General features: G+C 52.6%; 1 protein-coding gene across 2 annotated transcripts in view; it reads left to right on the forward strand.

Annotated features, from left to right (window-relative positions):
- FOXK2 (forkhead box K2) overlaps positions 1 to 20,045 on the forward strand; it is a 62,537-nt gene that overhangs the window by 30,102 nt on the left and 12,390 nt on the right. Inside the window, exons 1-4 of one of the 2 annotated variants that reach the window (XM_075579650.1) lie at positions 9,678 to 9,721; positions 10,108 to 10,302; positions 11,331 to 11,478; positions 12,119 to 12,265. In XM_075579650.1, coding sequence (XP_075435765.1) covers positions 9,693 to 9,721; positions 10,108 to 10,302; positions 11,331 to 11,478; positions 12,119 to 12,265 — 519 coding nt within the window. In that variant the 5' untranslated portion in view covers positions 9,678 to 9,692. Of the gene's footprint in view, positions 1 to 9,677; positions 9,722 to 10,107; positions 10,303 to 11,330; positions 11,479 to 12,118; positions 12,266 to 20,045 lie in introns of those variants that run through there. The other variant, XM_075579649.1, reaches the window with a different exon arrangement.

The following is a 20,045-nucleotide window of genomic DNA, read 5'->3' on the forward strand; positions in this document are numbered from 1 at the left end:
AATTGGGAGCCACGCTTGCATCGCGCTATAAGCGGATTCTCGTTGTAACGGGTCGCGCTATAACAGGGTTGAGCTGTACATTTATTACATAAGATATAAAGAAATTAGAGCTCTACTCTCTTATCGTATGATGTACTGTAATAAATGTATCTATCTTTGTGTTGTGTGTACACAGTGTGTATTTATTTCATGATTGTTGGCAAGGCTGAACACTTAAATGCTTTATAAAAGCAACAGCATTTGATTATTTGTAAGGAAGCCGTTTGAATCAAATATTGTCATTTTATCATATGCATCTTAACTTTTATTTGCAAATATTACAATACATGGAACGACTGCAAACTACCCGCCAATCACCGCGTGTCCTGCAGGGGAGGGCTACCCGCCAATCACCGCGTGTCCTGCAGGGGAGGGCTACCCGCCAATCACAGCGTGTCCTGCAGGGGAGGGCTACCCGCCAATCACCGCGTGTCCTGCAGGGGAGGGCTACCCGCCAATCACAGCATGTCCTGCAGGGGAGGGCCTACCCGCCAATCACCGCGTGTGTGTGTGTCCTGCAGGGGAGGGCCTACCCGCACTGCCGATTACTTATTTATAAAATGTGTTCCCAGGAAGTAATGCATTCAGAGTTACCGCTCCTTTTCAAGTATGTCCTGGGCACAGAGTTATGACAAACACATGGTTACAAACACATGGTTACAAACACATAGTTACATTAAGTGAACAGAGTTATACATTGTATACAAGACATACTATGCACAGTCAAAGATGATATATGTTGTAGGCGTATGTAACAGTTACAGACCAGATTAAAATATGAGACCGCTTCAGTTTTGAAAGCACGTAGACGGGTGGCGGCTGTTTGTTGCCACAAGTGTCCTTGGTTATCTCCCGATTTTGGGTCTCGCATCAATCTGCTTTTTCCCGCTGTGTGAAACGGGAACACCACCTGATTGTATGAGGCGTGTGTGTACAAAACAAATCTCTAACCTGTGCATCGAGTGAACGCTCGGCATAGCGGACCAGGCCCGTCCCTCCTCCCACCGCAAGGTTTCTGCACCAGCAAGCACAAGTCACCGGTTTAAAACAGCTGTCCATACACGCCAAGGCCTGCGTGTCCAAAGCGTCCGGATGTGCGTGCTCGAGAGCTGCCGCTTGATTGAGTGGGTGTCTGTGTTGGGTCTCCTTTATTCAATATAAAGCTCCCTTGCACTACGGCAGCAGAACAGCCAAAACAAGATGGAGCACACACCGTGCGTTACAGAGCACTGCAGTCTCGCAATTTGTATCCTAGAGCAGGGGCACTCAACTCCAGTCCTCAAGCACCCCCCACCGCCAACAGGTCACGTCTTCAGCATATCCCAGCTTCAGCACAGGTGGCTCAGTCAAAGATTGTGCTCAAGCAGGGACTGATTGTGCCACCTGTGCTGAAGCTGGGATATTCTGAAAACCTGACCTTTGGTTGGGGCGACTGGAGCACCCCTGTCCTAGAATTCTCTCTAAAGTCTGGGGAAAGGATAAAAAAAACCACAACAAAATTCACCCTGTGAAATAGTCGCTTACCGTGTGTCACAGTTGTGTTCTTCCATAAAGGGGTGCTACATACATACAGCTATAAATGTGCACGTTATCGTTCCCCAGAAGGCGTAGCCTAGCAGTTTAACTCGCTGCCTTTGAAATGGATGTGCGTGTTTTAAATCCCAACGTTCCTTGTGTCTCCAGTATCAGAAGTGAGATTGCAAGGAATATAATGCAGGGATGTTGTTGTTCTTCTACCATACCCACAATTTCACTGGAACACGTTCTTATTCGTGTTTGGCTTCTCATACTTTTGTGTCTCAAGGTTTGGGGCCAGAAAGGGTTAAGCCGTTGGCCTGCCTTGGATCGGCGCCGATCTGAAGACTCACCGAATATAAGGATGAGAATCCAGCCAGTGACCGGGTTAGCCAGTGACTCGGACTTCCAGTCACGGTTCGGTGACTCGCCATGAAGCCCGTTTTTTCTTTATTGCGTTAAAGCAGCAATCTGTGCATCTCAGTAATTTTGACGCTTAAGGCGGGTTAAGTAAAGGTTAGTACATAGGCGTACATCAGCATGGCATAAATTTGTCATTTCCGTGGGTAAATTTTGCGCCAAAAATTCCATGTGCAACGCTTTGTACGTAAGCCCCATGGAGGTAAAGGACCTACCGTGCTGTTACATCCACGTGCCGAGCGCGTTACGGAATAATTTGCCTGTCAAATTGGGTACATTATGCAAAAAAAATAGTAACACTCCAAAGTTGTATCAAAGCGATGAACACTTTATTTTTCCAGCATTTCAGTCCCGTGCTATCGAGCAGGAGCGGCCAACTCCAGTCCTCAAGGGCCACCAACAGGTCAAGTTTTAAGGATATCCCTGATTCAGCACAGGTGGTGCAGTCGAAGATTGAGCCACCTGTGCTGAAGCAGGGATATCTTGAAAACCTGACCTGTTGGTGGCCCTTGAGGACTGGAGTAGGCCACCCCTGCAATAGACCTTCCTTCTGTAGAAAGCTCTGTTTGATGGAAACATTGCAAAAATGGGGTTAGTCGCTTGGACATCATTTTGGAGTGATGCTAATTTTTTGCATTCCCTTTGGAGCCTTCCGCAAGTATTATTTGAACATATTATGTGAGTGCGCATACACGTGCGCCCAATATTCATTTGTTTGGAAGTTTAGATTGATGCGGAATGAAGTTAAGGGTTCAAATGTTTTTTTTATGTAACAATTATCGAACGCTTGAGTCTTTCGATCACATCTTTGAAGCTCGCGAGACGGATTTTAACACCGCTCTGCTTGGCATCGGCAGCCTAGGCACCTTCAGCTCCGTTTCCACGCTTTCATTTAGCGCCCGCGCTGAAACGCCCTGTTCTGCTGCTTTTGCTTGTGGCTCTGGTTGAGTGGTTTCTAAGTGTGCGGGGTAACTAATTGCAGAGCGGTAATTGCGAGCTGGAAGGCGCACACTGCTCGGTGCTTTGTAATCAGCCTGCAGTAATCACATACCCTGGCAGATATTGGGCGTTCAGCAGAGGAGGGACCTCTGAGTTCTTGGTCTCTTAATTACAACAAGGTCGTTATTTCAGCTGATGTATGTGTATTTCAGTGTTGTATATAGTGTGTAAAAACGTACTTATTGTATGTAGTGTGTGTACACCAATCTTATCAGTGAATGGTAAATGTGAACATTTGTTCACCACTAATTTCATTTCTTGCGTCTCTTCTGTTATTAAATATTGTTTCATTTGCATGTCATTTCCCAGAATCCCTTGCTCCAGTGGAAGCGCTGTATGCTGAGAGATAATGGTTCTGGTTCGCAGACCTGTTTGAGGCGTGTGAATGTGCGCACACGTGGGATTTTTATTCGCTGTACGCTGTATTGCGGAGGGTTTTTGTCACTTTTATACCCACCACAATTTATTTAAGGCGTGCTTGAATCCTATCCCAGCTTCAAATTGCAAAGCCAGTATAACCATTCTCCTACTGAGACCCAAAAGGTCGAAACTGCTGTCTGTGAGGAGGGTTACTGGCTCTGCACTTTATCCGAGGCTGTGCTGAAAGGCTGTGTTATATGACAAGCAAACGCACAGTGCGCTCATTTGCATGTAACTTCCCAGAATCCCTGGCTGCAGTGTATGCTAAGAGATAATGGGGAAGGGCAGGGTTGCAGTGCTGTGTGTGTGTGTGTGTGTGTGTGTTCACAAGTGGATTTTTCGTTTGCTAAATATTGTACAAATAGACCCACATTTGTGGCCTGTAGTGTGCTCACTTTCACCACTTTTGCTTCTGTCCTTGTTATTTCTCTGGCACTTTTTTGTGAAATTGCTGGTCCTATTTTATGGAACGCTTGACACTGCCGTTTCTGTTGCCGAGATGCCAAAATACACAGCAACGGCGTGGGGCGGGCTGAAAACCAGCGGTAAGCCATCCAGGCTAAAGAGGCCAACAGAAAAGAAACGAGAAGTAATGGCTTCACTCATAGGGATTTCTGGACATGGGATTATCGTGGGGTATTAATGTGTTGTGGAAGGGATTACTGCTTTTAGCGAAATTCAAAGGATGTATATCTTGTGTAGTACCCTCCCCCCCATCCCCCTCCACGTACACAGCACATAATGCCGCAGTAATACACGTGACAATATAATATGGAATACGCGCTTCAGACATAAACAAATGGGTAAAGGCGTCCCTGTGCCCAAGAGCTTGCAATCAAAGTACAGTGCTAGATCAGCCCGTCTCTTTGCAACATTAGTTGACATATAAGATAATCCCACAGATCAGGAAGCACTTGAACCAGTGCAGGAGGTAATATACAGCAGGGGTACTCAACTCTGCTCCTCACACTCCCCCCCTCCCCCCCCATATCCCTGCGTCAGCACAGGTGGCTATCATTAACTGCACAACGTGTGCTGAAGCAGGGATATCCCTAATACCTGGTGAGGGGGGTGGGGGCTGGCAATGAGGACCCCTAATGTACTGCACAGGAGAGATGTCCCTATAGGTGTCTTGAATTGTGGATTTTAACAGCTCTTCTCTGACCGGCACCTCTGACCACGTAGCACTTCCTCCTTAGTGAAGAAGCGCTTCCTCCTTGGTGAAGAAGCATTTCCTCCTTAGTGAAGAAGCGCTTCCTCCTTGGTGAAGAAGCGCTTCCTCCTTGGTGAAGAAGCGCTTCCTCCTTGGTGAAGAAGCGCTTCCTCCTTAGTGAAGAAGCGCTTCCTCCTTAGTGAAGAAGCGCTTCCTCCTTAGTGAAGAAGCGCTTCCTCCTTAGTGAAGAAGCGCTTCCTCCTTGGTGAAGAAGCGCTTCCTCCTTAGTGAAGAAGCGCTTCCTCCTTAGTGAAGAAGCGCTTCCTCCTTAGTGAAGAAGCGCTTCCTCCTTAGTGAAGAAGCGCTTCCTCCTCAGTGAAGAAGCGCTTCCTCCTTAGTGAAGAAGCGCTTCCTCCTTAGTGAAGAAGCGCTTCCTCCTTAGTGAAGAAGCGCTTCCTCCTCACTTCCTCCTTAGTGAAGAAGCTCTTCCTCCTTGGTGAAGAAGCGCTTCCTCCTTAGTGAAGAAGCGCTTCCTCCTTGGTGAAGAAGCGCTTCCTCCTTAGTGAAGAAGCGCTTCCTCCTTAGTGAAGAAGCGCTTCCTCCTTAGTGAAGAAGCGCTTCCTCCTTAGTGAAGAAGCGCTTCCTCCTTAGTGAAGAAGCGCTTCCTCCTTAGTGAAGAAGCGCTTCCTCCTTAGTGAAGAAGCGCTTCCTCCTTGGTGAAGAAGCGCTTCCTCCTTGGTGAAGAAGCATTTCCTCCTTAGTGAAGAAGCGCTTCCTCCTTAGTGAAGAAGCGCTTCCTCCTTAGTGAAGAAGCGCTTCCTCCTTAGTGAAGAAGCGCTTCCTCCTTAGTGAAGAAGCGCTTCCTCCTTGGTGAAGAAGCGCTTCCTCCTTAGTGAAGAAGCGCTTCCTCCTTAGTGAAGAAGCGCTTCCTCCTTAGTGAAGAAGCGCTTCCTCCTTAGTGAAGAAGCGCTTCCTCCTTAGTGAAGAAGCGCTTCCTCCTTAGTGAAGAAGCGCTTCCTCCTTAGTGAAGAAGCGCTTCCTCCTTGGTGAAGAAGCGCTTCCTCCTTAGTGAAGAAGCACTTCCTCCTTAGTGAAGAAGCGCTTCCTCCTTAGTGAAGAAGCGCTTCCTCCTTAGTGAAGAAGCGCTTCCTCCTTAGTGAAGAAGCGCTTCCTCCTTAGTGAAGAAGCGCTTCCTCCTTAGTGAAGAAGCGCTTCCTCCTTAGTGAAGAAGCGCTTCCTCCTTGGTGAAGAAGCGCTTCCTCCTTGGTGAAGAAGCGCTTCCTCCTCGGTGAAGAAGCGCTTCCTCCTCGGTGAAGAAGCGCTTCCTCCTTAGTGAAGAAGCGCTTCCTCCTTAGTGAAGAAGCGCTTCCTCCTTAGTGAAGAAGCGCTTCCTCCTTAGTGAAGAAGCGCTTCCTCCTTGGTGAAGAAGCGCTTCCTCCTTAGTGAAGAAGCGCTTCCTCCTTAGTGAAGAAGCGCTTCCTCCTTAGTGAAGAAGCGCTTCCTCCTTAGTGAAGAAGCGCTTCCTCCTTAGTGAAGAAGCGCTTCCTCCTTAGTGAAGAAGCGCTTCCTCCTCACTTCCTCCTTAGTGAAGAAGCGCTTCCTCCTTAGTGAAGAAGCGCTTCCTCCTTAGTGAAGAAGCGCTTCCTCCTTGGTGAAGAAGCGCTTCCTCCTTGGTGAAGAAGCGCTTCCTCCTTAGTGAAGAAGCGCTTCCTCCTTAGTGAAGAAGCGCTTCCTCCTTGGTGAAGAAGCACTTCCTCCTTAGTGAAGAAGCTCTTCCTCCTTAGTGAAGAAGCGCTTCCTCCTTAGTGAAGAAGCGCTTCCTCCTTAGTGAAGAAGCTCTTCCTCCTTAGTGAAGAAGCGCTTCCTCCTTAGTGAAGAAGCGCTTCCTCCTTAGTGAAGAAGCGCTTCCTCCTTGGTGAAGAAGCACTTCCTCCTTAGTGAAGAAGCTCTTCCTCCTTAGTGAAGAAGCGCTTCCTCCTTAGTGAAGAAGCGCTTCCTCCTTAGTGAAGAAGCGCTTCCTCCTTAGTGAAGAAGCGCTTCCTCCTTAGTGAAGAAGCGCTTCCTCCTTGGTGAAGAAGCGCTTCCTCCTTGGTGAAGAAGCACTTCCTCCTTAGTGAAGAAGCGCTTCCTCCTTAGTGAAGAAGTTTCCTGTTTAGTGTTCCGTGGTTTAGGAAGAAATAAATATTTCCTGACCTTGAAATTCAAAGCAAAATATTGCACCGTTGGCGGTTCCCTAGATCCCCTCTAGGGGGAACAAACTGGCGATCTCTTGCGTCACGCAGTCCAACAGGAAGCCGCATTGTCACCCGTCGCGGATTCCTATTGGTGGGGATCGGAAAATCCAGGCAGTAACCGGTGGGCACGTATCTCGGGGACCCCTGAAATAACATGGTTCAGCTCTGGGGGGACCCGGCGGCTTCCCACCCGCATAGAGGGGGGAGCAAGGCTTGGATTGTCCCTTGAAGCAGTGACTGGCCCCAGTAGTGTAAATAAATCGGCGCATTCTTCAGTCCCTTCCCATTGAGATTCTGCCAGGTACCGGCAGCAGATTCCCGGCTCCGGGAACAGAGCCCTTTCTTCCCCGGGCGGCGGCGGCGGCAGCAGCGTGTAACTAAGCAAGTTGCTGGGAACAGGTTTTTTTTTTTTCTCCTCCATTCTTCTTTTGTCCTTTCACGGCCGGATGAATAGTTACTTGTACGCTGCATTTCCAGAGCGGTTTCTTTCAGCGGTTTCCGACGCCTGCTGTTGGAATTCCTGTAGCGGTCCCGAGCTGCGGCAGACGGATAATGAAGCTGAATGTTGTGCTGCCGTGTATGGAAAGGAAGATGCAGAGTATGACTTTCATTCGACTGCCTAGGGATTCTCCTCTCTGTGTCATGGCGTTTACTTGGATTGTAAGCTCTGCAGGGCAGGACTCCTCACACTTTGTAGGCAATATGTGTCCTGTTGTGTAACGCTTGGCACATGGCCAGTGCTGTACAAGAATATTAATAATAGCACAATAGTATATAGGCCAAACAACACATCTTTAAAATCCTAAGAGACATGGGCGGCTATGAGATGGCGATTGTGCTGGTCGGTGCATGTAATCCACCAATAAAGTAAGTGGGCGTATCCATGCGATATTGTCCTGATCGGCACTATCGCAGTATCATTTATAATGATTTTGGCACAATTTCCCCCGCAAGATTGGGGAAAGACGCGACTGAGAAAACATTCTCCGGGCAGCTGTAGGGTTTTGCGTTTTGGCTAAATCCCGTAGGTTTGCCGCGTTTTTGCAGCAGGGAGATATTGGGAGCGGCGACGCCTTTTTGTTGTGATTGAAGCACATTTGTATACAGGGTTTGTGAATAATGTGTTCACCATCGCTGGTAAAGATGCAGGATTGGCCGTCTCCCTAAATCTGTGTCTGTACGCACCCTGCGGGCTCGGCATTTTCCGTGCCGGGATTTACCTGAGACATCCGGCTAAATCTCTGCCGATTTCCCCACACAGGGATTTCGGAAGCTGAGAGGTTTCATCGGCTTGTTTGCCGTGAGCCAGAATAGTTCCGCGCCTGCGTCATGGGGCAGGCAGTGGGCTCCTGACACCGGCTAAAAGTGGGAGCCGTGCTGGAGGCCACGTGAAACAAACCGATAGCGTGGCACCTTCTGAAACAAACCGATAGCGTGGCACCTTCTGACACAAACCGATAGCGTGGCACCTTCTGAAACAAACCGATAGCGTGGCACCTTCTGAAACAAACCGATAGCGTGGCACCTTCTGACACAAACCGATAGCGTGGCACCTTCTGAAATCCCTCCGCTTTGTGTTTTTATAAAGCAACATTTACGCTGGTATACACCGACGCTGGTATACACCGACGCTGGTATACACCGACGCTGGTATACACCGACGCTGGTATACACCGACGCTGGTATACACCGACGCTGGTATACACCGACGCTGTTTATTCTAACCTGGTTCACCGAGATGCAATACAAAGTGCCCCATGTATACTAACCGTAGAGTGCAAGCTCTTTGGCTCAGGGACAGCCCTCCCATGTTCTCCGTTTGTTTTAACGTGTATATACTTCATTGCAGGGGTGGGCAACTCCAGTGCTCAATGGCCACCAGCAGGTCGGGTTTTAAGGATATCCCCGCTTCAGCACAGGGGTGCAGTCGAAGACTGAATCACTGATTGTGCTGAAGCGGGTATATCCTTAAAACACGACCTGTTGGTGGGCCTTGCCCGCCCCTGCGCTGTTGTCATATAGTGTTATTGCCCCCGCTCTCGCACACTGTCCTGCGCTGCGGAGTACTTTTTGCGCCGTACAAATGAAAGATAATAATAATAATATATCTTTATATTGCTGAATCTACCCAGCTCAAATGTATATTCTTGTTACCGTATCGGATATCTTGGGTGGTTTGGAGCAAAATGGTGTAATGTTTGTGACCACTCTTAAATAAATAGGTCTTAACTGCTTCACCGCTGCTCTGAAATGTGTCTAGGATCTCTGGCAGTTGGGTTACCATCGGTATCTGCCCTTCACACATTGAAGTTTTGATTTAGAAAAGGGCCCTCCAGTAACCCCCCAATTCACCACCTGTGCTGAAGCCGGGATATCCTGAAAGCCTGACCTGTTGGGGGGGAGGGGGTTGAGCACCCCTGATTTAGAGACGCGAGCGCTCTAGCTGCCTGTTCCTCCTTGCTATTTTGACTGGTAGATAAGGTGTCGCTGACGAGCTCTGAGGACGCCTGTGTTCAGTGCCACAGGCTATTTATTTAGCCCTGGCAGTGGGCGGCTGCCAGCGAGAGGGCACGTCCTCACAGGCCAGAGTAACAAAGGGCAGAGGCAGCCGGCAGCGTGTGTGCGCGAGCCTCGCCCCCGGGGCCTGCGTCTCTCCCCTGTTTATTTGCAGCCCAGGTTATAAATAGGCCGTCCCGGTGCCGAGTTACACAGCAAGCGGCACAGATCCCTGCGCTGCCGGAGGAGGGCAGAACTCCGCTATAAATAAGGGGAGAGACGGGAACCTGCAATCTCCCATTAATAATGTATTCATTCATTAGTTCCTAACCGGCTCTCCCCTTCCCTGTAGGTTTTATTTGCAATGCTTTGCTTCAGTGTAAACCACAAGATCACGGCCCACTCTACTGTCCATAATGGGATTGTATTGTGTCGCATACGCTCTGTAAGGGTTGTTACCAATGTAGTGTGTGTCTGTGTGTGTCTGTGTGTGTCTGTGTGTGTCTGTGTGAGTCTGTGTGAGTCTGTGTGTGTCTGTGTGTGTCTGTGTGTGTCTGTGTGTGTCTGTGTGTGTCTGTGTGTGTCTGTGTGTGTGTTGGAACTACATTGCATTAATGACTGAATGCACATGGTGTGGTGCCTGCTGGGTATGTGCCTGTGATGGGCGACGCTGGTGTGGAGGGTGCTGCGTATGTCACGCTGGGACTCCCCAGCACCTTGTGTCTTCAGCTCACCCGGCTGCCTCTATTGTGGCCCTTCCGGTCACAGACTTCCTGGATCTGAGCCCCACTCTTTGTCTTTCCTTCCCCCCGCTCCCTCACCCCTCTGCAGGTGCACCTTCAGGTTCCCCAGCACGAACATCAAGATCACGTTCACCGCTCTGGCCAACGACAAGAAGGAGAAGCAGGAAGTTCCGGAATCGCCGGTGAAACCGGTGCAGCCGCAGGTCTCCCCCCTTACCATAAACATTCCAGAGAACATGGCTCACTTGATCAGCCCTCTCCCCTCACCGACGGGAACTATAAGGTATGCTGCCCCCACTCAATAAACATTACAGCAACTCGGGGGCCACCAACAGGTCAGGGTGGAAGGATATCCCTTCTTCACCAGTAGTCGTTGACTGGGCCACCTGTGCTGAAGCAGAGATGTCCTTAAACCCTGACCTGTTGGTGCCCTTGAGGACCGGAGTTGGCCACCCCTGGATTAGAGGAACAGGCCCCCATTATCTGTTACAGGGGGGGAAGCAGAGGTCCCCCTGAGCCAAACGCCGCTGGTTGTATCTCCGGAGACCCACCTGGATATCCGTGAGATAGTTACCGGTGAAATTACCGTGTTTCAATCTCCCGCAGGGGAAACAAAAATGGCGGTCAAATCTCCGGCCAATAGGAAGCTGCGACATCGGCGGCGGCGGCTTCCCATTGGACGGCCTCTAAATCCCCTTTAAAAACCATGAAGTAATAACAGTAACTTCACTCGGGAACTGTGGGGTAAATAGGGCGGCTCATCCCTGGAGGGGTTTGTTTATGATGCATGTGTGTGATTATTACTATATATACAATCATGGCACCATCCACACTATAGTAAGGGTAGAGCCCCAGGCACCCATCTTTACCACTTAGATTGTAAGCTCTTTGGGGCAGGGACTCCTTTCCCGTGTATTGTAAAGCGCTATATACCTGGATGGTGCTATATAAATAAAGATATACATACACATATAAACACACACTTGCATACCTGTGTCAAATCTGAGTCTACTTACAGAATATGTATAGCGGGATAAACAGGGCAATCGATACACGCATGTAATATGACATGAAACTGTGCTCCCCTGTAGCTTCTCCCCGTAATGGTTAGGGGGGGAGCTCGCTGTCCCAGCCCTACGAGACGCAGAGACATTGCGGTAACAAACACTGGTAATATTGAGGGAACTGTGAAGTAAACTCCTTGGAATGGAGCTCCAAGCTTCCCTGACACGGAGAGGTGAGCTTCAAAGCATATGGTGCAGGGGAAGCACGACACATTGAACAATAATCCCTGTTTTTGTGTCCCCCCAGCGCTGCAAACTCCTGCCCTTCCAGTCCCCGCGGTGCCGGCTCTTCGGGTTACAAAATGGGGCGTGTAATCTCCTCCGATTTACACTTAATGACGGAGAACTCGCAGTCCGAGAATGACAAGGAGGCTTCGGGTGGAGACAGCCCAAAGGTAATGTCTTTCACCAATCCGCCACATCACTTGTCTACATACACATCATGTGAGCGGTTAGGGTAACTCCGTGGGATGTGTGCAGTGTCCAAAAACAAGCTTCCTCCAGCAAGAGCTCCATGTATTTATTAAAGGTCCAATCTCTTCCGATTTCCCCCCCCCCCCCAATGGTTTTCCTTGACTTGTGGAAGGCAATCCCTACACGTCCAAGTCCTCAGGAAATTCCTCCTTCCTGGGGAAACAAACATGGCAGGCGGAATCCAATGAAGCTTTTATTCCAGTCAGATGAGGTCACTCACTTGGGAGGAAACCCCAGTAAGCAGCGAGAATGAGCCAAGAGATTCTGGGAGAGGAAATGGGTAATGACCACTCACTCTGGGGTCAATCCTTAAAGGTAAAAGCCAGTGGCTGTGTTAATTCCCTGTGGTTGGAATTGGCGGCCTCCTTTTTATGTTCTGTATTTAATATAAAGGTGGTTTTAGTTTGGGCTTGTTCAGTGCACAGGATTCCTCGCGTGACAAGGTTATAGGTCAGTGACCTTTCCAGAACGAGGGCTTCCCACTGGTTATTCACCCGGCTGAGACTCCTCCAGTCCACGGAGGTTCTCTGCCATCACTCTCTCTCCCTTCTTTTTGCTCAGGACGATTCCAAGCCTCCTTACTCCTATGCCCAACTAATAGTCCAAGCAATCACCATGGCCACCGATAAGCAGCTGACGTTAAATGGAATCTACACGCACATAACGAAAAACTACCCGTACTACAGGACCGCGGACAAAGGCTGGCAGGTGAGTGGTATAAAACGACTCCTCACGTATCCGTGTGATGTCAAGAAACCAACTGTTATGTGCATTTAAATCAGCAGTCCAAGCTGCCGGTTCCTCCCCCCCCCCCTTAATATGTGCATCAATATAATACAAACCATAAGTAATTGGCTAAGTTGACGATCGATCGGCGAAGATTCGGCTCGGGGTGTTCACTAAATGGCTGTCAGTGCAGCAGAAGAGGACCAACGATGCAAAGTTCTGTGGGGAAGATCATGTGACCAGGCAGTCACTAGATACAATTGGTGCGCTGCTAGAGAGGGGGCAGGGCTCAAAAAGGGGTGTGTCAGAGCCTGTTTCAGAAGAGGAAGGGGATGTGACTTTGTAAATGGTTGCTATAGAAACAAAATGCTTGTTACATTAGAATACATAAAAAATGTCATTCAGAGTTCATTTTAAAAAATGCTACAAGTATTTTCTCATAGTACAGAACTGATTTATTTAATAAAAAAAACACACACGTGGGATATTGCCCGGTCTGCAGCTTTAAAGTGGTGATGGAACGTTCCAGTAACCGTACTGGTGTTGGAGAAATGTTGGTTCGTTGCGATACCTTTTATAATGAGGTTTCTTCGTAGCTGAAATGTACATCACTTTGGAAACCTCCTAGTTTTGCTGAAGAAACTGACGCTATTTAAAACTTTTATATATATATATTATTATTATTATTTTTATTATTTTTTTCTCTCTCCTGTGCTTGAAACCCCGGCGTTTTTTTCTTTGGATATTGTTAGTCATTTGGAGTAATATATTTGTGGCTATTATAAAACTTGTAGCGTCCTCGGGAGCGCAGGGTTAGAAAAGGCTCGCAGATCGTATTGGGCATTAATAGTGACACCCTTTCATTTGTATGCCATTTAGGTTTAAGTTTTAGAGCAGGAGTGGCCAACTCCAGTCCTCAAGGGCCACCAACAGGTCAGGTTTTCAGGATATCCCTGCTTCAGCATAGGTGGCTCAGTCTTCGTCTGAGCCACCTGTGCTGACACTGGGGCTGATTAAGCCACCTGTGCTGAAGTAGGGATATCCTGAAAACCTGACCTGTTGGTGGCCCTTGAACACTCCTACCATAGTCCATACAATGTGATGTACAATGTTTTCTCTCCAACATTGAAGGCGCAGTCCCAAAGAGTTTTATATCACTTATCGGGTCCTTTAGAAAGATATACACGTATCTTGTGAAAAATGGCACTTCCTTCTGTATCTCCGGGAACACGAAATTCACGCAAATCTGCCAATGATGGCGTCACCGTTGCTTTGCCATCAGGAACGAAAACAAAACCGTACCCTGTGGCATTAGCTACACCGTGTAGAAATGCTCCAAATAGAACCTATACTTGTGTGTTTTTGCTTGTTCTTAAAGTGTCCGTAACCTATAATCCGCCTATAGAACGTTCCACCCGTCTGAGTTCCTTTCCCCCTGGGAGAGACTGCCCCTTTAAATGGGATTCCGGACACTGGTGGTTTATGAGAGGGAGAGTTAGTTGTGGCCGGGAATGAAGTAATTCAGGAAATGTTGTCACTTCCTAATTAAGACCTCTTCCCCTCCCCTCGGTGTGTCTGAGCTTGCAGTGAATCAGGCAAGGCAGCGTGTGCTGACAGACGCGCTCACCGGCTGCGAGGTTCTCGCGTCACCAGAGATCTGCAGAGCATGCTGGGAATATCCTGCACACTGCACTTTACATCCTTTTGGGGGCGGCTTCCCAGGGCCACACACCCAAAAACAGAAAGCCTGTCCTGAACAACATCAACTTATATAGAATATAACCGCTAACTGCTGGATAAACTGCCAGTTCAATACGTGTGTCACCACCCATGGCGCGCACACACTGTATATAAAGGCGAGGCTGTCACAGACCTGTGCTCAAAGTTGAAATCTTTTATGAGCACTGCATCTCTCTCTGCGCGTGCTCTCTCTCTCTCTGCGCATGCTCTCTCTCTCTGCGCATGCTCTCTCTCTCTCTCTACGCATGCTTTCTCTCTCTCTCTGCGCATGCTCTCTCTCTGTGCGTGCTCGCGCTCTCTCTGCGCTTGCTCTCACTCTCTGCGCGTGCTCGCTCTCTCTCTCTCTGCGCGTGCTCGCTCTCTCTCTCTGCGCGTGCTCGCTCTCTCTCTCTGCGCGTGCTCGCTCTCTCTCTGCGCGTGCTCGCGCTTTCTCTCTGCGCGTGCTCGCGCTCTCTCTCTGCGCGTGCTCGCACTCTCTCTCTATGTGCGCTCTCTCTCTCTATGCGCTCGCTCTCTCTCTCTGCGCGTGCTCGCTCTCTCTCTTTGCGCGCTCTCTCTGCGCGTGCTCGCTCTCTCTCTTTGCGCGCTCTCTCTGCGCGTGCTCGCTCTCTATGCGCGTGCTCGCTCTCTATGCGCGTGCTCGCGCTCTATGCGCGTGCTCGCGCTCTATGCGCGTGCTCGCACTCTCTCTATGCGCGCTCTCTCTAGCTCTCTCTCTCTCTAGCTCTCTCTCTCTCTAGCTCTCTCTCTCTCTGCCCGTGCTCGCTCTCTCTCTCTCTGCCCGTGCTCGCTCTCTCTCTCTCTGCCCGTGCTCGCTCTCTCTCTCTCTGCCCGTGCTCGCTCTCTCTCTCTCTCTGCCCGTGCTCGCTCTCTCTCTCTCTCTGCCCGTGCTCGCTCTCTCTCTCTGCCCGTGCTCGCTCTCTCTCTCTGCGCGTGCTCTCTCTCTCTCTGCGCGTGCTCGCTCTCTCTCTGCGCGTGCTCGCGCTCTCTCTCTCTATGTGCGCTCTCTATGCGCGCGCTCTCTCTCTATGCGCGCGCTCTCTCTCTATGCGCGCGCTCTCTCTCTCTGCGCGTGCTCGCTCTCTCTCTTTGCGCGCTCTCTCTGCGCGTGCTCTCTCTCTCTCTGCGCATGCTCGCTCTCTCTCTGCGCGTGCTCGCTCTCTCTCTGCGCGTGCTCGCTCTCTCTGCGCGTGCTCGCTCTCTCTGCCCGTGCTCGCTCTCTCTGCCCGTGCTCGCTCGCTCTCTCTGCCCGTGCTCGCTCGCTCTCTCTGCCCGTGCTCGCTCGCTCTCTCTGCCCGTGCTCGCTCGCTCTCTCTGCCCGTGCTCGCTCGCTCTCTCTGCCCGTGCTCGCTCGCTCTCTCTGCGCGTGCTCGCTCTCTCTCTCTTTGCGCGTTCTCACGCTCGCTCTCGCGCTCGCTCTCTCTCTGCGCGTGCTCGCTCTCTCTCTGCGCGTGATCGCTCTCTCTCTATGCGCGTGCTCGCTCTCTCTCTATGCGCGTGCTCGCTCTCTATGCGCGTGCTCGCTCTCTCTCTATGCGCGTGCTCGCTCTCTCTATGCGCGTGCTCGCTCTCTATGCGCGTGCTCAATCGCGCGCTCGCTCTCTCTATGCGCGTGCTCAATCGCGCGCTCTCTATGCGCGTGCTCAATCGCGCGCTCTCTATGCGCGTGCTCTCTCTCTATGCGCGTGCTCAATCGCGCGCTCTCTCTACGCGCGTGCTCGCTCTCTCTCTATGCGCGTGCTCGCTCTCTCTCTATGCGCGTGCTCGCTCTCTCTCTATGCGCGTGCTCAATCGCGCGCTCTCTCTCTACGCGCGTGCTCGCTCTCTCTCTACGCGCGTGCTCGCTCTCTCTACGCGCGTGCTCGCTCTCTCTACGCGCGTGCTCGCTCTCTCTACGCGCGTGCTCGCTCTCTCTACGCGCGTGCTCGCTCTCTCTACGCGCGTGCTCGCTCTCTCTACGCGCGTGCTCGCTCTCTCTACGCGCGTGCTCGCTCTCTCTACGCGCGTGCTCGCTCTCTCTACGCGCGTGCTCGCGCTCTCTACGCGCGTGCTCGCTCTCTCTACGCGCGTGCTCGCTCTCTCTACGCGCGTGCTCGCTCTCTCTACGCGCGTGCTCGCTCTCTCTACGCGCGTGCTCGCTCTCTCTACGCGCGTGCTCGCTCTCTCTACGCGCGTGCTCGCTCTCTCTACGCGCGTGCTCGCTCTCTCTACGCGCGTGCTCGCTCTCTCTACGCGCGTGCTCGCTCTCTCTACGCGCGTGCTCGCTCTCTCTACGCGCGTGCTCGCTCTCTCTACGCGCGTGCTCGCTCTCTCTACGCGCGTGCTCGCTCTCTCTACGCGCGTACTCGCTCTCTCTACGCGCGTGCTCGCTCTCTCTCTGCGCGTGCTCTCTCTCTCTCTGCGCGTGCTCGCACTCTCTCTCTATGTGCGCTCTCTCTCTCTCTATGCGCTCGCTCTCTCTCTCTGCGCGTGCTCGCTCTCTCTCTTTGCGCGCTCTCTCTGCGCGTGCTCGCTCTCTATGCGCGTGCTCGCTCTCTATGCGCGTGCTCGCGCTCTATGCGCGTGCTCGCGCTCTCTCTATGCGCGCTCTCTCTAGCTCTCTCTCTCTCTAGCTCTCTCTCTCTCTGCCCGTGCTCGCTCTCTCTCTCTCTGCCCGTGCTCGCTCTCTCTCTCTCTGCCCGTGCTCGCTCTCTCTCTCTCTGCCCGTGCTCGCTCTCTCTCTCTCTGCCCGTGCTCGCTCTCTCTCTCTCTCTGCCCGTGCTCGCTCTCTCTCTCTCTCTGCCCGTGCTCGCTCTCTCTCTCTCTCTGCCCGTGCTCGCTCTCTCTCTCTCTCTGCCCGTGCTCGCTCTCTCTCTCTCTGCCCGTGCTCGCTCTCTCTCTCTGCCCGTGCTCGCTCTCTCTCTCTGCCCGTGCTCGCTCTCTCTCTCTGCGCGTGCTCTCTCTCTCTCTGCGCGTGCTCGCTCTCTCTCTCTCTATGTGCGCTCTCTATGCGCGCGCTCTCTCTCTATGCGCGCGCTCTCTCTCTATGCGCGCGCTCTCTCTCTCTGCGCGTGCTCGCTCTCTCTCTTTGCGCGCTCTCTCTGCGCGTGCTCGCTCTCTCTCTGCGCGTGCTCGCTCTCTCTGCGCGTGCTCGCGCTCTCTGCGCATGCTCGCTCTCTCTCTGCCCGTGCTCGCTCTCTCTGCCCGTGCTCGCTCTCTCTGCCCGTGCTCGCTCGCTCTCTCTGCCCGTGCTCGCTCTCTCTGCCCGTGCTCGCTCGCTCTCTCTGCCCGTGCTCGCTCGCTCTCTCTGCCCGTGCTCGCTCGCTCTCTCTGCCCGTGCTCTCTCTCTGCGCGTGCTCGCTCTCTCTCTCTTTGCGCGTTCTCACGCTCGCTCTCGCGCTCGCTCTCTCTCTGCGCGTGCTCGCTCTCTCTCTGCGCGTGATCGCTCTCTCTCTATGCGCGTGCTCGCTCTCTCTCTATGCGCGTGCTCGCTCTCTCTCTATGCGCGTGCTCGCTCGCTCTCTCTATGCGCGTGCTCGCTCTCTCTATGCGCGTGCTCGCTCTCTCTATGCGCGTGCTCAATCGCGCGCTCGCTCTCTCTATGCGCGTGCTCAATCGCGCGCTCTCTATGCGCGTGCTCAATCGCGCGCTCTCTATGCGCGTGCTCTCTCTCTCTATGCGCGTGCTCAATCGCGCGCTCTCTCTACGCGCGTGCTCGCTCTCTCTCTATGCGCGTGCTCGCTCTCTCTCTATGCGCGTGCTCAATCGCGCGCTCTCTCTACGCGCGTGCTCGCTCTCTCTACGCGCGTGCTCGCTCTCTCTACGCGCGTGCTCGCTCTCTCTACGCGCGTGCTCGCTCTCTCTACGCGCGTGCTCTCTCTCTCTACGCGCGTGCTCGCTCTCTCTACGCGCGTGCTCGCTCTCTCTACGCGCGTGCTCGCTCTCTCTACGCGCGTGCTCGCTCTCTCTACGCGCGTGCTCGCTCTCTCTACGCGCGTGCTCGCTCTCTCTACGCGCGTGCTCGCTCTCTCTACGCGCGTGCTCGCTCTCTCTACGCGCGTGCTCGCTCTCTCTACGCGCGTGCTCGCTCTCTCTACGCGCGTGCTCGCTCTCTCTACGCGCGTGCTCGCTCTCTCTACGCGCGTGCTCGCTCTCTCTACGCGCGTGCTCGCTCTCTCTACGCGCGTGCTCGCTCTCTCTACGCGCGTGCTCGCTCTCTCTACGCGCGTGCTCGCTCTCTCTACGCGCGTGCTCGCTCTCTCTACGCGCGTGCTCGCTCTCTCTACGCGCGTGCTCGCTCTCTCTACGCGCGTGCTCGCTCTCTCTACGCGCGTGCTCGCTCTCTCTACGCGCGTGCTCGCTCTCTCTACGCGCGTGCTCGCTCTCTCTACGCGCGTGCTCGCTCTCTCTACGCGCGTGCTCGCTCTCTCTACGCGCGTGCTCGCTCTCTCTACGCGCGTGCTCGCTCTCTCTACGCGCGTGCTCGCTCTCTCTACGCGCGTGCTCGCTCTCTCTACGCGCGTGCTCGCTCTCTCTACGCGCGTGCTCGCTCTCTCTACGCGCGTGCTCGCTCTCTCTACGCGCGTGCTCGCTCTCTCTACGCGCGTGCTCGCTCTCTCTACGCGCGTGCTCGCTCTCTCTACGCGCGTGCTCGCTCTCTCTACGCGCGTGCTCGCTCTCTCTACGCGCGTGCTCGCTCTCTCTACGCGCGTGCTCGCTCTCTCTACGCGCGTGCTCGCTCTCTCTACGCGCGTGCTCGCTCTCTCTACGCGCGTGCTCGCTCTCTCTACGCGCGTGCTCGCTCTCTCTACGCGCGTGCTCGCTCTCTCTACGCGCGTGCTCGCTCTCTCTACGCGCGTGCTCGCTCTCTCTCTGCGCGTGCTCGCTCTCTCTCTGCGCGTGCTCGTTCTCTCTCTCTGCGCGTGCTCGTTCTCTCTCTCTGCGCGTGCTCGTTCTCTCTCTCTGCGCGTGCTCGTTCTCTCTCTCTGCGCGTGCTCTCTCTCTCTCTCTGCGCGTGCTCTCTCTCTCTCCCTGCGCGTGCTCTCTCGCAGCTGTATCCGGGTAACTGCTCCCACATAATCCTGCCTTGGAGCATTAACCCATGCCTTGCTGGTTCACTGTGACAGTCTCACAGTCTCTCTTTACCCAGAATCCTCTTGTTGTAAAGTTCAGGAGTTTCAGGTAGGTCCAACACGCGCACATCCAAATTGTCAGACTGCACGAAAGGATCCAATGTTCTCTAATATGTGATGTATTTTATTTCCTACACTTGGGATCGTCTCTCTGATCTTGCCCTGTCACCGAGCCGTGCACGCCTGGAACTCCTGCCGCTCTCTTCCCCTGGGTGTGCGCACGCACGGTGGGGTTAGGAATATGTGGGGGTGAGCCTATCTCCCAATGCTCAGGCCTGACACCTGCACAGCTAAACACTGTCTAGTCGTATAATTTGGGCAGGGGGGCCAGCTCCAGTCCTCGAGGGCCACCAACAGGTCAGGTTTTCAGTATATCCCAGCTTCAGCACAAAGACTGAGCCACCTGTGCTAAACCAGAGATCGATTGAGCCATCTTTGCTGAAGCAGGGATATCCTGAAAACCTGACCTGTTGGTGGCCCTTGATGACTGGACTTGTGCACCCCTGATTTAGGCGATGCTTCATGGCCTTTCCAAGGCCAACGTCCTGATAACTCGTTACCCCTCTGGTCCGTTCGGCTGAATAGCACTGCTTAGTATATCTGGCCTCAATGTGCAGGTAATGTGTTGGCTTGGGAAGATGCTTATATCATTAACCACGCATGAACCCCCTGCGGGGTTATGGTATAGTGCGCCGCGTATAGACACTCGTCTCCGCCACAATGTGCTTCTGTGATACTTTAGCACGGAGAGGTGTGCCAAACGCCCACGGAAAGTCTTATCAATAACCTCCGCACAATCACTTCCTCCTCATGGCGCCCGCTGTCGCTTCCAGTCTGAGAAACAAGAGTAAACAAACGCCGGTTCAGACCGGGACACCACGCTCATTCAATATGTTACTTAGGTTTGCGAG

This window comes from Ascaphus truei, chromosome 22 (genome assembly GCF_040206685.1).
Source record: "Ascaphus truei isolate aAscTru1 chromosome 22, aAscTru1.hap1, whole genome shotgun sequence".
NCBI lineage: Eukaryota > Metazoa > Chordata > Amphibia > Anura > Ascaphidae > Ascaphus > Ascaphus truei.